Below are 21,606 nucleotides of genomic sequence, written 5' to 3'. Positions count from 1 at the left end.
GAAAAAAGTAAAAAATGTAAGAAGTGATTTAGGATACGAATACAAAAATGTTCTTGTGTGAGGCCCACGTATTTTCAGAGCTTTAAAACTTATTTACAGACCTTTTCATTTTGTTGTTCTCCTCACAATGGTTAGTAACAAGTAACAAACGAATGGAAAATGATTGAAAATAATCATCTGGGGAAGAGAAACTGTATTCAAAGAGAGCAAGTTATGAACATCAAACTAAGTTTCATTGAATTTGAAATCATTTTCATCCACACCATCTTTGACAGTTAAAGAAAACACTGCTACATGAATGCACGGCATCTGTACAAGCAATCAGTCACACCTGATGACAAGCTGAACTCAGAGCTACTGTATTGATTAAAATGATTGCTTGTGTGGACACTGTAAGTAGCAGCTCTAATTTTTACCTTCTAAAAAGGCTTGTGTGGATAGGTGCAAGATTAATACAAGTTACGAGCCCGAATCTTTTCTGAATTCTCTACGTGAGGATTGCACGGTTTAAATCAGCACCACAGTCTGGAGATGTGCACAATCATTTCTGTGTTGGTCTTCATACCTGCCAGGCTGCTCTGGGTATTTCTGTTTGCAGTAGGCCTCTAAAGACGCATAGACTTTCTCTCTTAGGGCTTCTACCTCACCTGGGTTGGACAGACCTTTTGAGTCTGTGGAGACAAAAAAACAAAAAAAACATAAACAACAACAACATGAGATGTATCATGGGTATGTATGCCCCCCCCCTTTTTTTTTAACATTCTTCTTTACAACTCTTACAATTGTAGCTGAAAGAGTTTATGAAGGAACAGCGGGGACTAACTGACAAGTTGAGTTTTAACCTCATAGCCTCATTGTGGACGTGTGTCACCCCATTCTGGGTTAGTCCAATTAGGACAGTGATTTCAAAGCTGCGCTAATTTAAGCTTCACTGGACGATTCATCTTTGATTAACAAAACAAACACGTCACTTATTAACATTTCGGATGAACAAAGCTTTGCTCAATTGATCAACACTGAATGAACATTTGTTGTTAATGGCTGGACTGGATCACACAGTGTGGGAAAGGGAGGACTGAGGGCCTTTATAGCCTCAACATCCCCTTCTCCACCGCCCCCGCAGTTTGCTTTCTCAGTCAGACCCGTTCTCGCGAACCCCTAATTAACAAGAAATAAAGCCGAGAAGTGAACCGGGGCCAGTAGGTCTGGATGTGGCCTGAACAAAATGTGGAGCACAGAGGATCAGTGTGTGGGGGCCACTGTGGATCTGTGGGACGGAGGGGAGGCTCCCACACTAGGTCATTAAAAACCTGGGTCACACTGTTTGGTAAACGTCGGTGCCATGTGGATGAGGTTGAAATACAGAGCAGCACACTGACATATATATATATATATATATATAAAATATACAAGAATTCATTATTAAATATGTACTATATCAGCCTTTATTTTGTGCTTTTTTTTGCTCTTTTTTTTCTTTTTTACCTCTGTGCTATGCAGAGATGGTATCAGTTTTACATGCAGTCACATGCAAGTCTCAATTCCTCAAGAGAAGTTAGGGTCAAGGAGAACCAAGGCAAAGTCAAAATTCAGTTCCCAATTCTCATGTTACATTAATGAGGTCGAGCTGAGTCACCCACACTAGACCTAAAATGATACTCCACCCAGCGTCTAAAATTTGAGCATCAATACTCTTTATTCGGCTTGAAAAATTCATGTAAAACATTTGCAGTTTCCTCACTTCTGACATCATGTTAGATTCAGTCCAGAGGATCCCAAATGGTGACATGTTTTTACTTATTTATTTTCCTGCAGCATAATCCTCTTCTCCATCCATATGCTCAGTCTGTTCCAAACATATTGCTGAGTACACTACGTCTGTACCCTGCTATCATCCTTTCTGAAGCTATAAACCTCCACCTGAAGATACACATTTTGGTGAAAAATGAATGTTTCCAAAAAAAAAAAAAAAAAGATGAAAAAAAAGTGAAATACCAATGTGCAGTGGAGAAGCGGATTAAGTTGCAGGTGTGGTTTGAGAAGTTTCTGTGAGAAGTTGCCACCATTGGAATCGATTGTAAACAAATTCAAGCTGATTCAATGTGGAAGCAACACATTTTTTTTTAAGTCCTATTTCAAGCTTACAGGGGGAGAAATATAGAGTTTATGCTGAGGATCGCTTTAGGCTTAATGAGTCATAGTGCATCCTAGCAATATTAAAGTCATCTGAACGCTGTTTTTCCTTGTTAGAACTAGAAACAGTCACAGCCCTACAGTTCACAAAGATCTTTGAACTTTAATAAAAGCTCCACTTGTGCTGTGCTCTGATAACCAGTTGATTCTTTTGGTTCAAAGTGCAGTTGAAACTGGAATAAAAAGACAGTTTCCAGCAGTACGTGCTCTTTTAAAACCACACATCTTTGAAACACCTCATTTACAGCTTCACAGCAAATGAAAGCATACACATACCTGGGTTGAAAAGGACTATAGCTCGAAGGCACCCCAGTTCTGTCTTATCCATCTGCATGTCCCTCATCTTAGACACCAGTTCTGTGAGCACTCTGCACAAAAGAGACACAAAAAAACACCCACAAAGTTAGAGATTTGGCTCATTTAAAATCAGATGTAAAATACTATTTCAAGAGTGTTTAAAACTTCTTGGCTACTAGACTATGAAAAAAGTGCCGGAGAAGTTCACAGGAAACCTTCTGAGTGTAATTGGTACATTTTTGAAAATGACACACCACGGTTCATATGAATTATCCACATCTAGACAAGGACATTAAAAATATGTTTTAACTACTATCCAGCTCAAATCTATTTAAAAACAAATAATACACACAAGCGTCCTCTCAGCCCACAGAGGCACAGTTAGATCAGTGGAAAAGTTTACAACCCTGCAAAGTAATTATATTTAGTACATGGTTTTCATAAAAGGAAAGCCGCAGAGTAAACACAAGCTGTAATCTAACACCCGCACTCCCACTGTCTGCGTGTGACATCACTGGTGGGAGGATCGGTGCACGGAGTCGCTCGAACTCCTCACCCCTCTTTGACTCGGTCACACCCTCTCCCCGGCGCTCTTTATTTTCCCTCTCACTCCGTTTCTCTCCCCCCCCCCCGCTCTCGGATAGTAAAGTCAATTGTGGCTCTTAGCTCATTCTAATTCAATTTGCTCTGAGGAGGAACAACAGGGCTAGAAAAAAGAAAAAAAACAAAACAGAAAAGGAGACGACTCAAGTGTTTAAGTTAATCAGGCTCTTCATTTGTATGGTGAAGAGAGAGCAGAGTAGATAAAATAACATTATCAGTTCTCCTTATCTTAATGCTTGCCACAGTTAATGCAGAGACGGAATATGTCCTGTGGCTGTGAACGCCGATGAGCGAGCACAGAAGCTGGTGATCAGAGGAGCAGAGACGCATGAGAAGAGAGAAGAAGAGACAGATATTCAAAGATAGACGCTGTTAGTGTGGATTTGATGACAGCACCTGCAATTTTTATATTCAAAGTGAATTATTTGAGTGATTAACTGATAACAGAATACCAATAACAAAATTAAATACATAATATACAGTTTGCTTGTATCATTCATATCTTTCCAAATTGAGTATCTGAACTCAGCTCCAGGTGTAACGCTGCAGCCACCCTGGAATGTCAATAACCGTCACCCGGGTGGTTCCTGCACACACCTGACTTCACTGTGCCTGGCTTGTGTCTTTTTTTTTTTTTCTTTTTTTTTGTTTGACATTTTCTGAGCAGTTCACTATTCCTGTGTGACCCCTGATGCATACAGGTGTACATATTTAATATACTGGAGGCAATCAATAGTTCCTGTGCTGCTTTGACTTTCATGAAGCACACACGGAACTTTCAGTCTAGGTGTAATATTTCAGTGAGAGAAACTTTAATATGCTGTCATATGCTCTAAAGAATTAAACCACTTTCTAATAAAAAATTTCTGATGTAAACAATACATTATTAGTTGTTAATGAATGTTTTATTGTTCCTTCATAGATCAGTAATAAGGCATTAATAAAACCTAAAAAGACCAAAGCAGATGTGCTGGAGGAGTATATACACTGGTCAACGTTGCAAGCAAAAAGCTGTCATTATCAACACACCCAGGAAGTGTTACCTGAAATACTGCTAAAAGTGGTAGCTGCAGTTTGCACTTACATTAGTTTATACATGGCTACTTCTAAGTGGAGGATAGTTCAGTAATATGGCAATAATGACCTGTCAAAGATGGCTCCCACTCCGGCACTATGAGCGCTGTTGCGGTGTACATGCAGCCCGGTTGCCAACAGAATCCCGTCTTTAACCGCTATCGAACGGTGCGAAAATGATGCAATGAGGAGCTCATTCCAACCTGAGGGAGAGATAGGGAGAGGGATCGAGGAAAAGTATGAGGAAAAAAACAAAAAACTCTAAGCAAATCCCAGTACAGAAGTTCACACAGCATTCAAGCAAAATGAAACTGACAACAAAGGGAGAATTTCAATGAATCAATTAAGCTGTGCGGCAAAAAGCGTGCAGCTTTCTCAAGCACAGGCATCAGGTTATTACTAAGACATTCGAGTCATGCTTTCTGAGGGACAAGCGTGTAAAAGGGATGAACTGCGCCTGCCATCACAATAAAGACAACAGGCTTGATGTGCCAAAGCAGGGGCTTGACACAGAGAGCACTGAAGACACAAGACGCTGCCTTTTGAGTGACAGGGTTCCTTTAACTGTTCTGCCTGGCAACACTTGCCTCTTCTCCCCAGAGTTGAGTTGGGTATGAGAGGAGCTGGGATGCTTTTATCTGTGATACAGCAGAACTAAAGCGGTTATTTATAGAAAACCTGAGAGCCGAGAAGAGACGAGCTCTCCAGAATAATGTCTCTCTCTGCTTTGCTGAAGTCTCTCCATCAGTGTATGTGCGAAAGATAAGGAATGATGGGAGGATTTTTTTTCAGAGTAAGGGATGTGTGTATAATAGCATTTTTTTTTTTTTTTCTCCCGGAGGGGGATTTAGAATATAATGGTGTAATTAGGAGCGACAGGCAGGCAACAAGGGCAATGTGTTGGGAGAACCCAAAAGACCTTCCTGCATGTGATGTTGGTGAATATAACAGAAGTGACAGATGATTCACTCTCTGTTTTAAATTGCTGCTTCTGTGATCCTGAGCGGTTAACTTGCTTTTTCCACATACAGCAGATACACACAATGAGCCGCTGTGACCTTGGTGGGTCTGATGTTTGTTTCAGTCACATGACCAACAGAGTTATTCAGCAGATTAGTCTAGATTTTTCTACCCAGATACAGCGAGAGAGCTTGCACTAGCATCTGCAATTCTGTGTGTTTTCTCATAGGAGTTTTTGTTTATCATCTGAAACATGTTTGTTTTTTTTCCTGTCTATACACTAACATAAAGGGGTATCCACTGTTGTGCAGGATCATAAAACCTGAGTGCTTGATAATTTTAACCAAGATAAAACAATCACTATTTAGCATTTAGCAGTCAGTTTGTGTGTTGATTTATACATTATTTGATGTCAACTCCTGGTGCCAAGTGCTATGTATTTATATATCTCATGGAGGGGTAAACAGAGTCATCACTGTCATTGTATATTGTTTGTGCACAACAACTTTCTTTTCAGCTTTGTTCTGAACTCATTTATGTCCTTTGTGACAGACCTGCTCGTAGAAGGATGACCTGGTCGTCCAGCGGCAGCTCAGAGAAGTGGGGGATCCTCTTGGCCCACTCCACCAGTGTGAAGAGTTGTTTGTCAGCCGCCTGACAGATATTTGTCACTGGGTCGTTGGGCTGCAGGTAAACACAGGCAAACAGAAACAAATCTAAAAGTTAGAAACTCAGGTTATGCATGAAATACATAGGTGTCATATTTTTGTTTTAGTCTGTTTCTCTTGGCCAAGGTGTTGGGCTGAGCTACCTAACACCATGCATGCATTCACACACAGACGCATACAGACACACACATACACACACACCACACACACTCAAGCCAACATGAGTACTACGCTGTGAATAATTTCCTCTGAAGAGGAGCAAGTAGGAAGACAAAACAAACAGTGATTCTGTCCCAGCTCGTGGAGGAAATACCTGCAGAGAGCTGCCGGTGAAAAAACAACTTTCGCCGTGCAGACTCTTTCTTTGGGGACCTTTTAGCCGACACACAAATCAGCCTTTTGGACAGCTTGTGGAGCTCAAGAGGCCCCTCCTGACACTCTACTGACACTTCAGCACTGAACAAGCTGTTAGGAGCTTGAATGGGACAATTACCAGACCAGGCAAGGCTTTGAAAAATCTGCAAATGATTGTTTGTAATGAATATTTATATTTTCTCACTGTAATTCTTACAATAATGATAATCTAACTATTATCCATGTAATGTTACTGAGACTAAACTCAACTAATACGAACCATTTTCTATTAAAAACTCATAAATTCATGGTTGCATGTTTTCAAAAGATTCATTGTCATTATTGAAGGTGAACACTTCTGGTGAATAAAAAAATTAAAAAAAATCATTAGCTTCTGATAAATGATAAAAACAACCTGTTCTTGGTAGTTGAGTGGGCTGTCTAATAGACAGCACAGTACATTGTCCATTTAGTGCCCGAAATAGGAACACTAACTAGTTCCCTGGTGAAATAAAAGGTCCAGGTGAATTAAGGAAAGCTACAATCCTTTATTGATTCCACTTCATTAGACCTACTTAAGCCTTGAGGAGAGAGGAGCATAAAAGCTGGAGGAAAGACGGTTCTTCTTGGACATATCTAATATGTTGGCCATTATGGTCTAAAGCATGTTTACTGAGAACTTTTTCTACTCCACTGAAATTGTTGAATTATTGTATTTATTTATTTATCGTTTCATTTAGTGTTCTTATGTGTGTCACATTTAAAGGTCCCATATTGTATAAAGTGACATTTGTATGTCTTTTTTGATGATAAAGCAGTTCTAAGTTCTATATTAATACAGTGAAAGTATCAAAGTGTTCAGTCCACAGAGAAATGCACACAGCCTGTATTCACAAAGTGAGCCCTAAAACGAGCTGTCAGAACTTCTGATGTCACAACAAAGCAGTCATCGCTCTCAGCAATGCCCCAAGCCCAGCCCACCTGGACCCGCCATCCAGCCTGGCAGGAGTTGGTGTTCACCTGAAATCTGCTATATTTCAATCAGAAGAGAGGCTCAGACCCTCTCTTCTGATTGGCTCAGTGTGACCTGTTGTTACTAGAGCTCCAGGAAGAAGCCTGGGAGTGGGAGTTTTTGGTAGTTAAAACTACAAATATGTCTTCTTATGGATATCAACATTTCATATAAAACACAGGAAAACCGTAAAATATGGGACTTTTAAAGAGCTTATAAAATGTTGGTTTCATCCTAAAGAAACTGCTAATTTGTAAATTATAAGATAGATTATCAGAATCTTCACATTCCCAGAAAAATACACCAAGGCTATATAGCTCATATAGTGTCCTTAATATTAGCCACGCTGCTTAACATAGTAGTTCTCCTGTTAAGATGATCATTTCTGTGTGCAATTACAGACCCAGTTGAAATACAGGGACTGCCTGTCCTTAACTGTCCTGATACATCAAACTGTGAGGCATATTCTTGAACCAACAGGGAGTTTATTAAGAGCAGTGAAATACTAATGCAACACACATAAAGTGTGACTGACTAACAACAATGTAAATCCATCTGGGCAGAGGGGGAAAAAAACCCCAAACAATACTGTCAATCTCTCACGAGTAATTTATCATCATCCCAGGAGTGCATACCCTCGACACATATGTGAGTCAACAAAGACTTTATGCACACGCGTTTGTGCATAATTTTAAAATCAAGTAAACATCCTTAAATTCCAAAGTATCCCTGTGTGAACTCGCACTCTGACAAAAACTCAGCAACTTCTCCCCAACTTCCTTTGCCAAATCCCACAGATCGATGCTAAAAGCTCGGAGGATCCCAACATCAACTGCAGCTCTCCAGAGAAGATTAGTTCAAGATGAAGGAGAAAACATCCCTCCACTCACACTCTCCTTTAATAATACGCAGGCCAGAGACTATCCCATCCTCTCCTCCACGTTCCCTCCCTGCGGTTTGAACCTCACACTGACTGCAGAGTATCACAGATATGCAGCTGAAATATGAAAAACTTAAACCAGACACAAAGACTACACTGTTTTTGAAAACTGAAAGTCGTCGCTTTTTTTTTTTTCTTCAGGGGAAGAAAGAAAACAGGCATCTTATGAATATTTCAGCATCTGATCTCCGTGGGAGACGTGGACGGCACAGCTCAGTGCGACAGTTTTTGTGAGCTGTGCTTCCTCTAAAAAACACATAAACAGATTCAGCTAATTCATTCCAAAGGGCAGCCAGAGCCAAAACAAAGAAAAACAAAAGGGGGCTTCAGTGTGTGCCACGGTCGAGCCACCCTTCTTCATAAGAATACAAGTCCCAGGGTTCTCGTTAAACACGACAAGCCTCATGAATGTTGTATGACTATCTTAGCCGTGTTTACACTGACCTGGTTTCTTTGCCTCTGTCTGTGGAGATGACAGGGGAGAGGGCTTACACTTCCCTGCAACAATCCTTGGGCATCGCATTACTGTACTTACTGTTCGAGTCACAGAGCAGCATTTAGGATGTTATCAAGCCACAATGGAGGAGGCCACTGTGACCTGCGAGGGAATAACATTAACCTCTGTGTATGAAAGTACAAAAGTCCACCTGGGAATATCTCACACCTCAACTGAGAGAGCTGCTTCCTCTTCTGCTACTGTGAAAATCACTCTGGACAGCTGAGACAAAAAAAAAAAAAAAGTAAGAGAAGAAATTTTAAGTTACTGGATCTTAGCCTCTTTGAAAATATTTTCTGAATGCCTGCCACAAACACCACTGTCTTCATTCCCAGCAAATCAAAGGGTTTGTAGTATACTCCACTGACGTGGTCGATCATCCCAACTTAGAGAAAATGCCAGGCTTGCATACTGTCCTATGAAATTTTCATCACTTGAGGAGGAGAGACGAAAGATTTGCCTTTCAATTTTTCATTATTCCGCTTGAACCAGACTATACTAGCGTGACAACAGAGAGAAAATTTGGTACTCATACCGATCAGCATAAAAATGAATTACTCAAGTGCCCCACTTTTTTTAGACTGGAAAAAGAAACTGTCCTCATGTGTCGGCGTGGGGATGAATCATCAGCTAATTATCAACAGCAATATTTCCTGTCATAATTTCAACAAAATTATTAAAGTTAACCCTTATATAAATTCATGCATACACAGTAAAACAGCCTTCTAGAAATGACACAAAAATAAATATACAAATACAAAAAAAAAAAAAATCAAAGTCAAGAAACTCCCTCAGGATTAGTGAATGATATCTTTTCCTCCCCCCTTTTTTTCTTAAGAGAAGACCTCTCCTTGTTTGATTGAAGGCACATTACTAACGCCTGTTTAACTCCTGTTCTAGGTCACCATGAGATAAACACACTTTATTCAGCTTGGCCAGACCCCGGTCATTAGACAGTGGCGGTGGTCTATTCATGGTGTACACTCATGGCCTGGGCCCTGTGATTAATTATAGCACGGGGCAGCGCCTCTCAATGGAGACCTCGCAGAGGGGGAGGCGGGAGTTTGAGGACTCAGAGAGAAGGGGAGTCCTTGTGGTCAGGACAGCCTGAATGCCACTACTCTGGCAACATCCTGGGCTCCACTCAAGCTTCAGTATCAGTCAGAAGACAAAAAAAAGAAAGACTCTGATCGGAATCTAGCCTTGGTTTTGTTTTGAGTTGTGCAGTTTTTATATACAGCATATGTCTCAAGATCTACTTCATGCAGTCCCTGTCAGTTAACTTTTCTGCTTCCTCCATGATGCATGATACAGCCACCATTTTCCACCTGCCAGCGATGGACATCGGCAGGAAGGTGTCGCTAGTGCAGCAACAATAGTACCAGCCCTTCCTGGTTTCCTAACACCACCTAACTGTGCTTGTACCAATACTGGGAATCAAACAGCGCGTCTTTGTTGAAGTGGATGGAAACATTACCTCTGCACCACCTGCGCACCTCGTGAGCCTGTTGAGATCTTTGCTGCCACTTTGACACAATGGAGATGAACAGAGGTTTGTTTGTGGTGCTTGGAGCAGTGGAAAATTTAACTTTACAAACTTAAAACTCAGTTTCTTTCAGCTCTGTTGTGTTGGGGCGGCAGCCAAATGTTGAGAGGTGAATATCTTAAAACCTTGGCACAAAAACCTAAAAGTATCTGCACTTCTAGATTTTGGACCTAGAGGCGTTAAGTAGGAAAATACTCTGAATATGGTAAACTGACCTTTAAAATATACAAAAGCAAAAGTCTTGGCAGCAGTAACAGGTATAAAGCATGGCACATAACTTGAATAACACTCAAAGACATGTTGAGGAACCTTGAAAAAAATGATCATGAATCAAGTTACCAAAAGGTTGGTGAACCATAACACTGACATACTGGATTAGGGCAGGGTTGATATGGCTGAAATAAATACTACAATATTAATAGGGGTAGTTTCTAAGATCAATATACAGTTGCTTCACAAAGTATTTAGACCCCTTCACTATGTGCACACTTTATTGGGTTGTGGATTTAATTTAAATGGATAAAATCACCATTTATGCCCATCAATCTACACTCAATATCTCCTACTGAGTGAAAAAATTTTTAAATTTTTTTGAACATTTATTACATATCAAAAATTGAAATCTCTCATTCCTTATTGAGTGTAGATTGAAGACCAAAAACTGCAATATATATATATATATTTTTAAATCAATTTTCAAATCAATTTATGACAATAATATAAACAGTAAGTAAAGGGGTCTGAATAATTTATGAAGCCACTGCATATCACACAACAGCAATTATGTGCAAAATTGCACATAAAACTGCATAATCAAACTGATCCAATCCAAAATGTTTCATTCTGCATGTGTAAAACTAATCATGTTAAATATTAACTGTTTCTATTGTAATTAAAACTTTTTTGGAGTCAGGAATTTTGAAGGATCATAACATGATTCTGATATGTTTCCGCTTAAAGTGAATTAATAAATTCTCCACCCTGTCATATTTCATCAGTGCTGTTTTCATCTCTCTCTGTACTTCAGAAAACCTCTTCTTGGTGTTGGGCAGACAGTGGGCATCGAGGGACCCACTGTGGCTGAGCCCAAACACACTCAGTGCATTAGTGTGTCTGAGCTGTTGGCCGCTCCCCCGTGACTCCCCACTCCCTTCTCCCTCTCCCTAATGTCAACGCTCATCTCATACATTTCCATCTGGCCCCCAAAATAGCTCCCATTTACTCACATAACAGCCTTCGCATTTCTACCTTTACTTCACAGGACATTTCCCTCCCCTGAAGCAGACGGATCCCAGAAGAAGCCCTTCCTCTCTCTCTCTCTCTCTTACACCCCCCTTCAATCTCATCCTCTGTCACCCCCCAGCCCTCCCCCCCCCCGTAGGCTGATGCACAGCTCCTCCGTTTCTCATGTTCCAGCAGAATTCCTGAGAAAGCTGAGGCTTTGTGGGATGCTTTCAGGAATAGTCTGCTTGTTGCATTATTCATCACTCTTAGTCTCCTCTGTGTCAAAGACAGCCCACAGTGCCCAGATGACACTGAGGGGATAGATGAGGAAACTCACAGCTGAGGGGAGGAGCCACTACAAGATGAACAGGTAAACCAGCGCTGTACACCAGGAGCAGTCACCTCCAAAGGGACCAAAAAAAGAGGGGAAAATATTTCTCTTATCTGATGTTCATTAACATGTTTACCAGCAGACAGCATGGTGTCAGCTTTAGACTCCACAACAAAAACAACCACAGTTTCTGAAAAAATAAAATGCTTTTAAAACATTTTTTACATTGAAAAATGACAAAAGAATGTGTTTTCTTTTCTGTACAGGACTCGGGACTAAAACACTAAAACTATAATACTCTGGACTATAATTCAAGGCAAAAATGAGATACTGTATAGGAGCAGCTGGAAAAAATGAAAACAAATTGTGGACAATGGTGGGACAGCTCCAGAAGGAGTTTCAAAAGCAAAAAATAAAGCACAAGCCATAAAACTGAAAAACGTTTAGTTTTCTCTTTGGTAAGTTTTACTGGCAGAAGCTTTGGATTTAGTCATGGTTTGATTGACGGCCATTGGCAAAAGTTTTACATCATAACCTATTAGTACAAAATGCATCAAGTTTGTTCATATTAACTGCAAAACACTGTAATATATATATATACATATACACATATATGTATATGTGTTAGTATTTAATGTTTATGTACACATTTTAAGGACAATTGTAGCATGAAAATTATTACCCATTGTATATGTCCCTATTACCTCAATGACACTGTTCAGATTCCCACATTTTTATTAGTTGTATTTCACTTGTCTGTTTTTTTTCACAGTGACACTCCATAAAAAAGCTTTTTACCATATAAGCAATAATTCACAATGAGGCGTTCTGATATAAGAAAATAACGGACAGATGTGATTAATGTGTTGTTTTTTCTATCCAGACACCTCAGACACGTTACCTAGGCCTATAATGACCACATCACAGGAAAAAAGTGAAAATTTGTTAAAATTGTCATTGATTTCATATTTTAACACAAGGCGGAGGCACCAATGCTATGGTCATTTTCACTTTAATAGACCTTTTTATACAGATTTAGTCACATAGTCACAGTGGTGAAGTTGTTGAACGGACCTACAGTACATCTGAAGTGACCTATCCTGTTTGAGGTGTTTAATTTTAATACACCTGCTAGCCAATCAGACATAAGTAGTTAAGTGGCCATGGTATTAATGGGTGAAAATAGAGAATAATAACCATTTTGTTTAATGGAATACCCTAATAAATACAGGAGTAAACATGAGCGAAAACATTCTCCCCACAAACCACCAGCGTAAATTTAAACAAATTGCCCACTGTGTGTCTGTGTGCCGATGGGCATGAACATAAACACAAAGTAATTCCTTGATGCAGAATGACACAGTGTGTAAGTGTTTGTCAAAGAATGTATAAAAATACCAACTCACCGAGTTTGATGGCACACCAAGGTTGGTCTCAATGTAGGTCTCCGTTTTGGGTTCCACCGCCTGCTCGGCTTCCAGGATCTTCTCCACGGGCATGTCCTCGTTGGCGCAGCTGGTGGACTCCACCTCGTTCTCATTTTTGTCCTTGGCTCGCTGGCGCTCCTCCTGAACGGCTGCATGTAACAAAACTGGTTCCGGTCACTACTGCTGTTTTTGGTTTTGTTTTTTTACACTGTTAATGTGTTCAGAATGTGTGAGCGTGTGTGTTAAAATAAAGGATTGTTAAGACTGTATGCTTATAATTAATAAGCAAGCTTGACAAAAATCAAGTGGTTATTAATATTAAATCTGCCTTGATCAATGTTTGGTGTTTACAAATAATCAAATGATTAGTGGTAATATGAGAGTTACACACTAACAGAATTATAATTATTATTATTAATACTCTAGGTGGTTTTAGCGTCCTTAAGCTAACTGTTTTGGCTTTGCAGCACATTTACCATTTGGTTCAGTCTCACCACTTTCATCACAAGACCCATTTCCAGCAGCAGCAGGCATCTGTTTTCAGCTAACAAGTTCTGGTAAAACAGTTCAGTGAGCTACCAGCCCAGCACCAAATAATGGACAAAGTTAGCAACTAGCTGCTGAAGAAAAGGTTTTTGAAAATTGAATATGAGGCTTCATTCACCAGATAGATATATAAACACATCGAAATGATATTTATTATTGATTAAATTGCAATGTTTAATGTTGCTGTGTTTGCTAGCAGGTTAGTAATAACAATTTTGTAATGAGACAACAGGGCTATGTTCATCTTTTTACAACCCATTTTAAATGAAACCGTGCCCACTTCCGTATGACTAATCCCACACACATCCGCACAGTTTTCTCTAACTGGGGTGGAAAAAACGATACAAGCATCAGGGCTGTGTCTGAGTGTCCCCTTGTTTTTAGTCACTTTGTTCAGTTATTAATGCAGCTTTGTTTCTGCAACTTTTAGTGCAAATTCATTCAAATGGGTTTAGTAAGAATCCTTAGCCACTGAAATGGACTACAATTTCCTCATTTAAGCAAGTCATGCTGTCTATCGTTTGCCAAAAGTGAAAGATACGGCAACATACCAATGTGGTGAAGTTATTCCAGCTTTTTCTATTCAAACTTTTTACAATTTACAAAGCTGTTGTTTTTTTTCTAGAAATGTTCTCGAAGTAAAGGGGAACTGCACTGAGACCCACAATGGCAAATTTATCTTATGTACTCTGATGGACTATTCTCTTTATTGTTCTGCAATACAGATGTAATAGTATGTAGAACAGCTTTAAACACTGCTTGAATTTTAGCTGATTTTGTGAGAACAATTCTGGTTCACGTCAGTAGTAAAATGAATACATCGCTGGGCCTTGTTTGTATCTGCACACACATGTACATAAAATATGTGTGTGCATGCTTGAGTGTTTGCTTGCCCATATCGAGTGTCTGCATGCACGAGTGGCTGCTTCAGTCAGTGTGCCTTGGTAAGCCAGTGAATAGTGCATGACCCTGTATGTATTATGCCAGTAAACATATCCAAGAGAGTTCAATCATCAATAATTGCTTTGACAATGCAGATGGAATATATTTAGGACCTTAGACCTACATTATGCACGATGCAGCAGTGTGGAAATGTTCAAGGACTTCTCTCTGCTTCCTTATCAAAGAGATGTGTTTTTCATGTAGTGCTCAATGACAAACAGCCGGCTCCTTTTATACACAAATCATTTACAGACACATAAATAATGTATGGCTTGTCACTCCTTCATTACGCCACGTGTGGTCACCAGAACAGCTTAAACTAGAATTACTGCCGCGTGGTTGTATGCTTTTGCCAGTCAGTCAAGTTGCAGTTTAAATCCACAACTGTCCAGAGCTTTTTTTGCAGACCATGATGATGTCACAGTGAAGTTAACCTTTGACCTTTGGATATAAAATGTCATCACAGACATTTGTGTGAAATTTTGTGATAATTACCACATTAATTCTTGAGTTATGGCCAAAAATGTTGAGTGAGGTCATAGTGACCTTTGACCACCAAATTCAAATCAGTTCATCCTTGAGTGTAAGTGTGTGTTTGTGCCAGATGTAATAAAATTCCCTCCAGGCGTTCCTAATACATCGCTTTCAAAAGAATAGCATGCATGAGAGGTCACAGTGACCTTGACCTTTGACCACTAAAATCTAATCATTTCATCCTTGAGTCCAAGTGGATATTTGTGCCAAATTCAAAGAAATTATCTCATTCACCAGAGTGGGATGGACGCACAGAAACCCGAAAACATAGTGCCTCCAGCCACAGCTGTCGCCAGAGTGGAGGCATAATAAAACAGCCTGAACACAAATGAATAAAGACTTTGTCTTGTACATTTTTTTTCCATGTCTTGTATAAAAACTGATTGAAGCAAAACTGTGTTGGTTTTGTCACCTGATTGGCTTGGCAAGGAAACACAGGAAATGGTTTATGCGCTGCGCAGACATCGAGACTCACTGTGGCGGAGGCAGGAGAAACCGCACCCCCACCCTCAAGTTGGGATGGAAAAGATGCATGTGTATGTGTTTTGTCTCTTCAAAAGGCTATAATTTACATAATTCAACACACCACAGAAAAAAAGTACTGCGGCTTTGTACAAGTTTGTCCTCCACACATGGATTAATAAAAAGTTTTCAACACAATGTGTTGTATGATGAAGGGCTTTTGGAAATTCAGTGTCAGCATGGATGCTTACATATGCACCTGGAGAACCACCCTGACACACACACACACACACACACACACACACACACACACACACACACACACACACACACACACACACAGAAGGTTTGCAGGATGATCTGTCTCCTCATGTTTCCCCAACACTGGTTTCTTTTCCAAGGCCTGAATCAGGCCGTGGTCTTGTTGGGGGGGAGCAGGGGTTGTTAGACGAGGAGAGGGAAAGGGGCCCCACTTTAGAGGAACTGCTGTCTGGTGGTGGAGGTCAGCCCAAGGGTAGAATACTTGTGTTGGAGTCAGGGAGAGGTGAGGAGGGCTGAAATCATGTTAGCTTTATTTCCCCCCCTCCTCCTTTCCTCTCCTGACTGGGAGAGCATAAATTCATTTAATCCTGTTTTTCTGTGGATTCGCTTAGCCTTTTGGGCTACTGCTGCCTTGTTCTCTAACCACAGCCCTCGGGGTGCAGGGGGAGGCTTAGGCAGCACTGTGAGTGAGGCGAAAGGCAGTAAATGATAATATCCTTGAAAGGAGTAAAGAGCCCAACAATGATATAAATAAAAGCAAGAGGGAGGGGAGGGGAGGTCATGTAAAGGTCAAGACAAACTGGCCTTGGATAGAATAGCGACCAAAATGTATTTGTCCAAAAAACATGTATTCTTCATGTTCACTCAGCTTGAAACACTCACCTGCTACACACACCTGCACACACACACACACACACCTGGTTAACACCTGTTACCATCTTCCTCTTCACTGGCTATACTATACATCGCTCAGTATAATCTATGCCGTCTATGTCTGTATTCTGTAACCATGTTGACCATAAAGGTGAGACGCAGTGATTGATTTATTCAATGTGCGAAAGAGTGCTTAACAGCAGTGCTGAGAGTGCTAATATTTCTTAACACTCCCGTGGAGTGTTAAAATTCACACCTCACTGACTGTTTTTCTTTCCTTCCCTCACACAACTCAACTCTTTCTGTTATTATCTGCGCTGTAATCTTTCCTTTGAGGTGCTTTATTCTACTGCCCCACTATGAATCACAGAAGATACTTGCCTGCCCTGCTATATTTACAAGTCAGGGTCACTCTCAAAGACTGGAGAGCAATAAGTGTGGCATCAAACAGCAGCAACCTTATTCAACAACGGCAGCACACAAGAGTCCATCTCATTCACTGTGTGAATATGAAGAGGATCAAATCATTCAAACAACCCATTAAAAGGGAATGTCTGTGTGAAAATGCCTCAGTCTTGCACAGTACATTATGCTCTGTTTCCATGCAGATAGATGGCTAAGGCCTTAGGGGCAAAATGTTTTTATTTTCTTTTTCTATGTCTTTTGTAGTATTTGGGGGAGTGTTAGCAGTGATCCGGTGGAGCAATGCACCTCTTCTGTCAAGAAAGCCTGAGATTTGCATTTGCGCCTGCTCAATCCAGGTTAGTAGTAAAAATGGCCAGTCCTAAACACCCATTTCTGACTATGCTCAAGTCAGCCTTGAATATGATTAACATATGTGTCTGATGGACAGGTGAAGGTGGAAACAACAAATCACTTTGCTGATTCCAAAAGTTTTGTTCGGTTCAGTTCAAAGATTCATATTCAGTGACTATGTAGTTTGTTCATTCTTATATCAGTAACTAAATGTGTCACAGATTATAACGCTGTGACATTTGGCACTGTTTCACACTGTCTTCATTTCATCAGTGTGTTCAGTAGGTTGTTAGTTCAAACTGCACAAACTGTTTAGCAAAAAACTGTTTAAAAGGCGAGTAGTTCAGCGGAAAAAGTTATCATTTCATGATCACTTCTGTGGCTTTTGGTTGTAGCAAAGTTTTAACCATTACATGTTCAGAGCTGAGCTGACAACAGTGTTTCCACTGGCAAAGGCAAATAACAAGTGTGTTGACAATGGTGATTCAGAAAAGTCCAGTTGTGTTTTAAGATTCTGTGATTTGTGAATTCATCTGTACAGTAAAAATCAGTGCTAGTTTAAGATCAACACCATCACAAAACCCTTGAAGGTAACTCATCATCTACAATTTCTGCCATTAAATTAACATTTTGTGGCATTCAGTCTGCCCTCTGGGAGGCACGCTAATTATGATAAGATAGAAGAAGCTACCTAAACTGTACAGAAATATATAGCTAATCGGTCAAACAGTAGCCACACTTGTCTTCTTCGACTTACTTTAGAACTTCACATGTAAGTTCTTGTCATTAACACTAAATTGTATTTTCTCAATTTGCGTGAATAATTCTTCAATACACAGACCGTATACAGCCTTATACGTACTTAGCCTAGTCATTGAGAAAGCTAAAATCGGTAGCAGTTGTTGCTGGGATGAACTTCACTATGACAATCATGGTAGTTAAAACTTAACCATGGAAATGTTACTGTGGATATTTTTATAATCCACAGTCTCTACTAAAAGAGGACAGGGTTGCATCTGTGTTGGGGGTGGAATAATTTAAGTTTGCAAGAATGTTTGATAATAAACAGTTCTGTCCACATCTGGATCTGACTCTTAAAGCTAAAGGAGCAGAAGACTAAACAGGCGATGTTTGTTTGGCTGCAGAGGAGGTGCACTGATACAGACAATAAGACACTCTATAAAAACATTTAAATCATTAGCCTGATTACATTTAATTCTTTAACCAAATATACACTAACACTACAATATGATTTTAAAGTTAAAGTTTGATTAACAGTCTACTACACTGACTGCCTGTGGATTCTTCGTGTGGCTGATTAAATCCCTGTAGCCATCTGAACTGGACAGGAGCAGTATGTGCATTCCATTAGTATTCTGTAATTTGAGGAATGCGGTGCATATTTTCACTGTGCTGTGCAATTACAAGCCATTATCCAATTTCAGTATTTTGATCAAATTTTGTGCCTCGAGTATCACACAAATTAAGCACATAAACCTTATGTTTGTGAAAACAAGCTGGTGCTCAATAACTCAGTAGGCTGTTCCACACAACTTCTAGGTTGACACTAATCATTAGGAGCCTGAATGGTGACATCCAGGGGATGCAATGCAAGCAGAGGTTCACACAGTTCTATCGTCATGTTTTTATTTCTCCAGTCTACATCAGTGAACTCCCTCAGGACTGCCTGTTCTCACAAACCCTCACTCTGTTTCCACATCCAGTAATGTTGAGTTCCTGGGGCTGCAACAGCTGAATGCATTATTTCCCCAAAAGTGTTGCGTGAAGCAGAACATTTTTAATACAGCACAGCCTATGGCTGCAATGCACAGCATGATGTAGAGTAGAATCTCAGCTGCAAAGGCTTCTGCAAAGTTTGACATAGGCAAGTAAAAAGAGACTCCATCAAACATTAAAGTCAATGTGTATCTCAGGTGCTATATGTTTGCCTTTTGCAACTCTCTCTTACCTTTGTACAGTTTAAATCAAACTGTCAATCAATCAAATATGTAATTTTAAGGCAAAGTTGTGAGTTTGCAAACCGAAGGAAACACTATATTATGGTCTCATTAACAAATTCTTTAAGTTATGAGTTGTATCTTTTTCTGCAGCTTCTCGCAAAGCTGTATTATCTGACATTAACGCTGTTATATGAATAGACCTATAGTCACAGCGTGTATACTGGCATCTGCCCAGAGTCATAATCACAGCAGGTTAGGAACCGCACACCAAATCAGATTGGATTCGTTTGGAGTATACTGCCAAGTGAAGTCAGTCTGGACAGTCTTATCAGTATATTATGAAAGGAAGTGCTCTTCTTTAAAAGGGAGATTACGTGACTTAACTGGCTGTGTCGTGCGTATGACACCCTCTGAAAAAATAGGCCATTGTCAAATATTATGCAGGAGTTCGGTGCGCTTCTGTTCGTGAAAATATGACATATATTCATAATGTACTGCTTTTAAAGAAAAAAGGGGGCCCTTATCTGTGTCTTAATGTGTATCTATGTGGATTAGTACAGATTTGAGGGAATGGGTAAGTTGGACTTTATCCTCAACGGTATGTGCTGTACCTTCTCTCTTCATGCCCATGGCTAAACACTTCTGGTAGCGACAGTACTGGCAGCGGTTCCTCTGGCGTTTATCGATGACACAGTCCTTGTTATCACGACAGGTGTAGGTCAGGTCTTTGCGCACCGTCCTTTTGAAAAAACCTTTGCAGCCCTCACAGCTGTATACCCCATAGTGTTTACCTGAGGGGAGAGAGGGAGAGAGTTGTTTTATCTAGCAGTAGTATACAATCTTTTCACAGGCATGTTTGTCTTTCGGTCTGATTGACACATTGTGGTAATCATGTCGGTGGCAGCACCAGAGTCTGATATTGGAACATATTTGTTTCTCATTGACATCACAGTTTATTTTTCCAAGAGAGACCTGAGGACAGAAACTTTTACACTTTGATTTGACATGCAACCACACAACAGTATACAGGAACCAGCTTCTGAGGTAGCTAAAGAGCAATTAGGATCAAAGACCTATTAAAGTGAGCAGAGTGTGTGTTTGGGGGTTACACTGAGGTGGCTGGGGAAGAAAAGAGGGGCCTAATGAAGGCAAACTGCAGGGAGGCCCCATGGATTTGCATTACAGCACTGTTCTCACATAATGTTGTCTTCCCCCAGTTCCTAACAGCTCTTTTTCGTTATTAAAGACAGATGAAGTCCATTTGCATTCTCCATTAAACTGTGTCTTTCTTCGCTCTCTGGATAAATAAAGCCTCTGAGTTGAATGAAGCATGACTTGCTATTAAACATTATTTTTTTTCTCCCCTGTGGGTCCATGTAGGACCGATGACGCAGGATGACACTGAAAGTGTCTAATGAATTACATATCCAGCTTCATCCTGGGGCAGAAAACTTTTCATGGTTATCCCCAGAAAAACATTTAAACACAGGCTTATTTGTTAACTGTGTAAAAAAAAAAAAAGTTGGGCAACTCTGCAGAGAGGACCATGCTAGTCTTTAGCTTTGGGCTAACAGTTAGCCATAGGTTCAATGTTCTTGTGGTTAAAGTGGTTTGGCTTGCTCTTGACCAAATAATTAAGGAGAAGCCTCGAGTGAGAATGTGGTGTGTGAAAGGTCAAAAATGGTCCAAGAAATAACAGTAATAATGCCATCCTCTGTTAGAGCTACTTGAGAAAGTCTGAACTTGGGGAAAAAACCTTTTTGAACTTGGAAAAATTAAGGATTCACAGAGTTTGTAGACTGGCATGAGGCAACATTTTGGATCTCAAAAAGGAGGGAGGAGGAAGAAGACTACAGTGTGACAACTGGCAGGATAAAATCTGTATCAGCAGTATCAGCATGAAGGCAGTTTGAAAGTAATAAATGTAGTTTTTTTTTTTTTGCACTTTCAATTAAGACATTGCGTGGATGAATATTTTGCTGCTTTTTGATGGTTTAGATCTTATGTAAGGCTCAGTTGGGCAGAAAAAGGCATTAAAAACGTCTGAAATGTTTTACTGATTAACTGTTTAATTCATATAACAAACCATTAAATACTGGTGTTTTTTTCCCTATCTGAAGGCACTCCAGTCGAGAAGTTGCAGCATTTGTACTATCGCTGTTGTGTAACCACAGATTGTTCCCAAAATCTGCCTCCAGTCTTTATTCTCTATGAGGAGTCCCAGCTGCAGAAAAATAAATAAATAACAAACGCACACTCACACTATGACGATGCTGGTGTCACCATGTTTTACGGTAGGGATGCTATGAGATGATGAGTGATGGGTTGTGCCTGGTTTCCCTAAAGACACAGTGCTTCTCTATTT

The 21,606-nt window shown here is 40.1% G+C and overlaps 1 protein-coding gene across 2 annotated transcripts in view; it reads right to left on the bottom strand.

The window, feature by feature from the left end:
* Positions 1 to 21,606, bottom strand: part of rxraa (retinoid X receptor, alpha a) — a 107,240-nt gene that overhangs the window by 5,242 nt on the left and 80,392 nt on the right. The window contains exons 5-10 of one of the 2 annotated variants that reach the window (XM_087174312.1): positions 19,853 to 20,032; positions 13,105 to 13,289; positions 5,682 to 5,811; positions 4,238 to 4,370; positions 2,470 to 2,561; positions 566 to 671 (exon numbers count right to left, since the gene is read on the bottom strand). In XM_087174312.1, coding sequence (XP_087030438.1) covers positions 566 to 671; positions 2,470 to 2,561; positions 4,238 to 4,370; positions 5,682 to 5,811; positions 13,105 to 13,289; positions 19,853 to 20,032 — 826 coding nt within the window. The remainder of the gene's footprint in view (positions 1 to 565; positions 672 to 2,469; positions 2,562 to 4,237; positions 4,371 to 5,681; positions 5,812 to 13,104; positions 13,290 to 19,852; positions 20,033 to 21,606) is intronic. The other variant, XM_023407524.2, reaches the window with a different exon arrangement.

This window comes from Seriola lalandi, unplaced genomic scaffold (genome assembly GCF_002814215.2).
Source record: "Seriola lalandi dorsalis isolate HSWRI2012SDOR001 ecotype SW California unplaced genomic scaffold, Sedor1 jcf7180002054337, whole genome shotgun sequence".
NCBI lineage: Eukaryota > Metazoa > Chordata > Actinopteri > Carangiformes > Carangidae > Seriola > Seriola lalandi.
This window is presented reverse-complemented; position numbering and strand designations above follow the sequence as displayed.